This window comes from Rhinopithecus bieti, unplaced genomic scaffold (genome assembly GCF_001698545.2).
Source record: "Rhinopithecus bieti isolate Rb0 unplaced genomic scaffold, ASM169854v2 scaffold_11964, whole genome shotgun sequence".
NCBI classification, from domain to species: Eukaryota; Metazoa; Chordata; class Mammalia; order Primates; family Cercopithecidae; genus Rhinopithecus; species Rhinopithecus bieti.
The window spans coordinates 8372357-8379164 of record NW_016807677.1 but is presented as its reverse complement, the minus strand read 5'-3'; the positions used below and the strand labels follow the sequence as shown (position 1 = coordinate 8379164).

Below are 6808 nucleotides of genomic sequence, written 5' to 3'. Positions count from 1 at the left end.
CTTAAAAATTTTTATTTTTTACATGGAGTGGCAGAAGTAAAGATGAGATCAGTGTGGGATAAAAAATTTAAAAAGCATATTTGGTATGTTATATCATCAGTGGTAGCTTTTAAAGTCCAATGTTGACTTTGTGAAATGTTTTAAAACACTTTTAGTGTAAAATTATGTTAAGTCTATTATGGGTCTTTGCAGATAGAAATAATGTTCATAATGAAAAAGTAAAACACCCTTTCTTTCTCTAGAGCTATACCATGGGGTGGATAAAGGGAGGACTCTTCTTACCTTTAAGACAGATGCTATCACAAAAATAGATTCACAGTCTAGGTGTACTTCAACTCCAGAATTCAATTTCTCTTTTAGTTCTCTGCAGGATTTCACATTGGCCGACTGCCTGAAGATACCTTTGGTGAGGGGTCCTTTTTGATTAAGAAAGAAAAGCATATCCTATGGGGAAGCAAAGGAAAATAAACAAAATGATACTTCACACACACAAATAAGGCAATGTATACTTGCCCTCTTTGGATGCCAGAGGCTAGGGTGTGCTAGAGTAAAAGCACTGAAGGATTGGAGTTAAATAAATGGCTGGAAAAATTAAAGTCACCTTTCTGGAGAGTGGAAGGGTGGTTACCAGGGGCTGGGGGTGGTGGTGAGGTTGAGGAGATGTTGGTCAAAGGATATAAAATTTCAGTTAGGAAGAATAAGGTCACCTGATCTATTATATAAGATTATGATTATAGTTAATAATGCACTGTATTCCTAAAAATTGCTCAGAGAGTAAGTTTTAAGTGTCCTCTAATTTTGCTTTCTATCACTATGTCCTCTGCTTACAGTGTAAGAAGACAAGCAATCCATGGGATTCAAAACCTAGTTATGCCACTTAGTTACTGTGTAACATTGAGTACAGTACTGAGGCTTTAAAACAATTTGTAAAGTAGGGATGGGATGACGACACGATAATAACTATCCCCTAAATCTGTTGTGAAGAATAAACAAAGTGGCTAGACAAGTGTCTGGCATTTATAGATGCATAATACAGTATAAAATGCCATATATCTAGTATAGTGCTTGAAGGATACTGGAGACTCAATAAATGCTGCTTAGCAGTGATTATTTAAAATATCAACTGGAGATAATATAAATCCAGTGGCTTTCATCTGACCCACTCTATATACAAAAGATAAACAAATGCCAGGGAATGTATCTTTATGCCTGAGCACTTGAAATAGAAATAAAACGGATTTAAAAACCTAAGTGTAACATTGAGTAGCTTCTGCTGCTACAATGATCAAAGAAGACTTTGAGAACAATGTGACGTTCAAGAAAGGATTTGTGAGGAATAATGTGAATTCTCTGTCTACAGAGCAAATTCTACTTTATCTGAGCAGGCTTACGTGGCTCTTTCCTGTAATCAGCAGACTAGGTTATCTCTTCCTATTATGTCTTCCTTCTGATTTCACAGTAGCTAAATCTGATTTTGTTATTTGGAGGAATAATAATGAAGATTCTTAGCCAAAGACAATGGTGTCTATAATTTTTCCATTTGGGGACAGATTTACCTTGCACAGCTCTCCTTTTCCAAACACCCTTTCCCATCAATTTAAATACCAAAATGAGCCTTACCAAGATAGGTTTGGGCAGATTGTCATTCTCACAAATATTTGGCAGAGAAATTCCAAAAAGCTGTCCTGGCATAGGTGATGTTGGCGATGTGGGCAAGTTGTCCAGGTGAGTGCTAGAACCTCGCCAGAAGGCCCAGTTTATGATAGATCTTCTCCTTTTAAATGTCTTATGACCTGAATCTAAGGAAGAAGTGAGCTTATTAGAAAAATGAGTTTCATTCACTTAATCTTATTTCTATAATTTCCATTTTATGGTATATTTGTTGCTATGGTTCAAAGAGAAAAAGATGCTAATATATGGCTTTTGTCATTGAAAATTCAACCTATAAAATTTCATTATGGTATCTTATAAATGAAAGACGAATCAATGAAGGAAGAATCAAATATTTGGGTTCTTTTCCCACCCAGTTTTTGGACATCACTGGTCTGTTCATACAAACCCATTTATTTTCCCATTTTAAAGAGGAGACTAAGCATATGAAAAGTTTAAATAAGACTATAGTTAAATACTGAGAAAAAAAGGAAATGTGAAGAGGGAAAGATAAAGGTGGAAGGGGAAGCAGGAGTAAGAGAAGGACAAGATGAAAGGGAAAAGGAGGAAGAAGGAAGAGAAGGGAAGTGGGGAGAATAAAGAGGAGAGGAGTTTTCTCTGTTAAGATGTTCTTTAGAAATAATGCTTTAGTATCTGACATCTTACTCTCCTCTTGAGAACACAGACAGGAAGCTAATGTCCTAAAGTTTTTTTCTTTCTTTGCAACTGCAGACTTTTATGTTTCTTTTCAGTTCTTGACTTTAAAGTATGTTTAAGGAAGCATGGATAGACACAAACATGAGTGAGACTTGCTGTTACTGATGAAGTTTATAATCTAATAGAGATGAAGAACTGGTTGGGGTGGGGAGAAAAGCAAGTATGTTAATAAATATACTGTCAAAAGGTAGGAACAAAGTACTAAAAGCATTCAGAGGAAAGTAAATCACATGTGGTCAATAAGAGGGAGGGGGTGATCCTGGGAGTGTTTACATTTGACTTGGATTTTGAATGAACAAGATTTTAACAGATAAGAGCATCTGGCATAGTGCCTTCTATCTAGTAAGTACTCGCTAAATCATTATTAAACAATAATTGAAATTGAGGAGAGATTTAAGTAGAAAAAGACAATATGAAAAAGAAGAGGCAGAAGAAAGGTCAATAGTAAGGTATGGTTTTATACTATAGTGCCAAAATGTTTTTGGTGTCATTTGTGTCTAATTTTAATACGAAGTTTAACAGGTTTGCTTATGATTTAATACACAAAAAGCTCTTTAAGGTTCTACTTTTAAAAGTGGCTGACCTCTCTGTCCCCTCTTCCCAACAGATACACACAAGTAACAACTATAAACTCTGGAAAACCAACCAAAATAAACCTAGCTGAAGGCACTAAAGAGTGAACAAAAGAAGGTAGATATAGAGGTCAAAGTGTGACACTTGGGATGAAGGGAATGGCATAGCACTGGGTCAGTTTTCTAATCTTACAGCTTTTAGGCTGAGAGCAGGCCCCAGGGTAATGGGGGTGACTATAAGTTGAGAAGAAACCTTTACTTTTACTGGCTTGAAGAACTAGAGAAGGGAGACAGAGGTACCCACAGCTGGAAAGTGAGGGAGGATCCCAGAAAGAAGAAAACCTGATAGTGGGGGCCCTAAATATTGTGTATAAATTCTGCCCACATCTCTGGCTAACCCCTGAAGCTTGTATTCATGGGGGCAGATTCAAAAAAGCTTGCAATTAAGGTTGACAGAACTGAGATCTGAGGAGCTGTAATGCCTAGGCAGTGCCCACTCATGGTTGGACTCCTTTTTCTCCAGTGAGAGTGCATGGGAATTGGTAATCAGACTGGCTGTGTGGCACTGTTCTTTATGACGCCAAACCAAACTTACACAGAGATGATGTTCCCAACATTCCCTGATAATGAAATACTGAAGGATTGATCTTTTTAAGGAGGACACAGTCAGCAGTCTTGTCATTTCAGTGGAATTAGACATGTTAATTCCAAAGAAGTCTTCTATATTGTTTGGCTATAATGAACCTTAGAATTTTATTTCCTTAGAATAACCTACTTAACTCAATATTTAAACAGCCAAGTTGTGGGAGGATAAATAAATAAGCAACATTTTACCAAATGGCCTTAAGACCATCATCTAGACATCACTTCCTTGAAATACAGCAAATGCATCACTGATGTACACACACACAGGTATGTAAAGCTCTTTGGCTCTAGAGTCAGGAGCCTCTCTGCACTCCCAGTTCACTTATTTGGACCAAGTTACTTAACCCCTTTTCTTTCCTCAACCTTAAAATGTAAAGGATATGAATTAGCCCTCAAAGGCTTATTGAAAGGATTGTATAAGACAGTCTCTGAAAAGTACTATTTTGTCACAGTGATCTTGATGAACGCTGCCAGATACCAATCTTCTTCCCCACAAAGAGGACAACCTCTCTGTACCTCCTCTCCATGTGGTTTCACAGCCTTCAGCAGGTATCCAGTTTTGAAGGAATACCAATACTCCACTTAACTAAGGCAGTTTCTTCCTGCTCTGACATTCCCAACCTCCATTATTTAAAAAATAAAACAAAAACAGAAAGGGAAACTAAACCTTTTCTGAAGTCCAGGAAGGGGTTCCTGTATTAGCAAAGTCAATCTATGCAAATGTGTGCTTAATATATATATGAATATATATGTTGAGTACTTGTGCTCAGTCGTGGTTTGCTCACATTTACTTGATTTTTATTTTTTATTTATTATTATTATTATTTTTAGAGATGAGGTCTCACTATGTTTGCCCAGACTGGTCTCAAACCCCTCCCTGGGCTCAAGCAATCCCCTGCCTCGGTCTCCCAAAGTGCTGGAATTACAGGCATGAGCCACTGCACCCAGCCCTCATTTTATTTCTAAAACAATCAAAATAAAAAGTTATTTGATTTTTTTTAGCTTTCACATACTTAAGAAGAATGCTCTATTAAAAAGTTATATACTTAGCTACCCTATGAGTGTTGACAGAGGATAAAGTAGAAATTGAGTCCTTTACTTTATCATAAATACTTTCAGCTGTAGCCATGCCTTTTGCTACATATACGGCATTCAACCTAAGCGTTCAGGATTCCTCTGGGTCTGAGAGAAAAATTTCATTAAAGTTTACTTTCTTACAGAGCTTTTAATGCACAGATCTTACTTTCTAAATGTCACAAAGGCTAATGAAAAAACATGCTATTGCTATAAAAAATATGAGTGATGTAAAAAAATGTAAAGCAAACTAAATTCAAGTAAATCTAGTTTTCCTAAATGTCCCTGGCAAGATTCAAGTTAGTGTGTTTACATGCCTAAATTAGATAACTGAATGTTAAAATTTACAGTGCTTAAAACTTTGTGTTTATATAATAATAATCATAACAAAAATGTTAGAAATTCTATTCCAGCCATATAACTTCCCAAATTAAAAATATCCCCCCCTTTTTTTTTTTTTTTTTTTCCTAGAGTAGAAAACACGGAGGTGAATACTGGAACTACAGGGTAAACAGGTAGAAAAAAAGATGTATCCCATATTTTACCAGCCACCATAAAAGTTCAATTCCAGTTCATTCCTAAGTCTGAAGTAGGTGTGGAAAGTGAACCTACTTTGGGCATAGAGCTGAGAGTTCAGGACAGACTGGAACTCCAAGAACTACTTCAGACTACACTCACAAAGATTCCATTTAATTCCAGAACTCTTCCACTCCAAGTTTTCCATACTAGGGATGAGTAAGCCATTCAATCTTTCATTTAATTTCTACTCTGTTCTATACACTAGACTAAGCCCTGGGATGAGTTCCCAGGTCTTAAGAAGGTCATTGTCTAAAGAGACAAGTAGATTATATAAACAGGTAATCATAATGTGATTTTAAAAAATATGTTACACTAGAGATATGTATGAAGTGTTAACTGCCTGAAAGAACAAAGATTTCCGAGAAGTAATGATGGCAGCAGTGGGCTGTCTGGAGCAGCTGCTGCCATCACACTGGCTGTAGCAGGGAGGCATGGCCAGGGCTGCACACTTCATGGAGCTGGCAGGGGCTTGGGACAAGTGGGAGCCCTGCCCCTTCTGAGTTGGGGTGGGAGGTACCTGGGTGCCTCTGCAGACACCCAAGCCATGGCTATGGACCCTGGCATCCCTGGGCTCTCAGGACCTGGGAGCAGCTGGAAGCCCTGCCCTCCCGGGTACAGCTGCAACCACCTAAGTTGTGGTTGCAGGCCTGGGCTTCTCACTCCACAGAGCAGGTAGGAGCCCTGCCCTCCCGGGAGCTGCAGCTACCCAAGTCATGGCTATAGACCAGGCCTCCCTATGCTCTTGTGGGGGGCAGGTAGGAGCAGGCAGGAACACCGCCCTCCCAGGTGCAGCTCTAGTCACCCTAGTCATGGCTGCAGACCCAGGCCTCTTGCTCCATTGAACATGCAGGGCCCCATCCCCCATCCCCCAACACAGCTGTAGCCAACCAAACTGCAGCTGTAGACATAGGCATTTCTGTACTCTTGGGTGCTCTGTAAGGCCACCCCTGGCCTCGCAGGCTCAGAAGTGCCTGCTACCACTGCCTGGCTTCTCCCTACTGTCTGCACCTGCTATGATCATGGTGCAAAGCTGGGTGAGCCCAGGTGTGCTGTTGCAGCCCAGCTGGGTTGTGCACACACTTGGGGGCAGTGCTGATATGCCAGCCCCCTGGTGCTTTGGCCTGCTCTGGACTTTGGGTGCCAATGAGCACAGCAGGGAAGCCAATGGGGGGTTGAGGCAGCTCAGTGCTGGCCTGCAGGCGCCTCTTTGCACCTATAGCCTGGGCACCATGAACAGCAGCAGGAGGCAGAAAGGTTCCTGGGCAGAAGGGGGTGAGTCCCTGGTAAGGCCTACTTTCAGGCCAGGGAGGGCCTGAAGGCTGGGGGCCAGGCTGCCAGTCCTGTGGACTGGAGTGGGAACTTGTGGTGCTTTTTCTGGGCCTGCCCATGGCTGCCCATGGACAAATCAGCATGCTCTTCCTCCCCTGAGGCCCATAAAGCTCCTAGGCTCAGCCAGAGCTAAGCAGATGTCCTGACAACCAGCTGCAGAGAGGACTACCCACTCCAGGGCCTCCTTTCTGCTGAGAGCTGCAGACGTGAGGATGACCAGTCTGCAGAGAGGAGCTACCCAT

General features: G+C 40.7%; 1 protein-coding gene across 1 annotated transcript in view; it reads right to left on the bottom strand.

The window, feature by feature from the left end:
• ARHGAP20 (Rho GTPase activating protein 20) overlaps positions 1-6808 on the bottom strand; it is a 131448-nt gene that overhangs the window by 18725 nt on the left and 105915 nt on the right. The window contains 2 exon segments of the mRNA XM_017883268.1: positions 283-444; positions 1621-1799. Of these exon segments, the coding sequence (XP_017738757.1) occupies positions 283-444; positions 1621-1799 (341 nt within the window).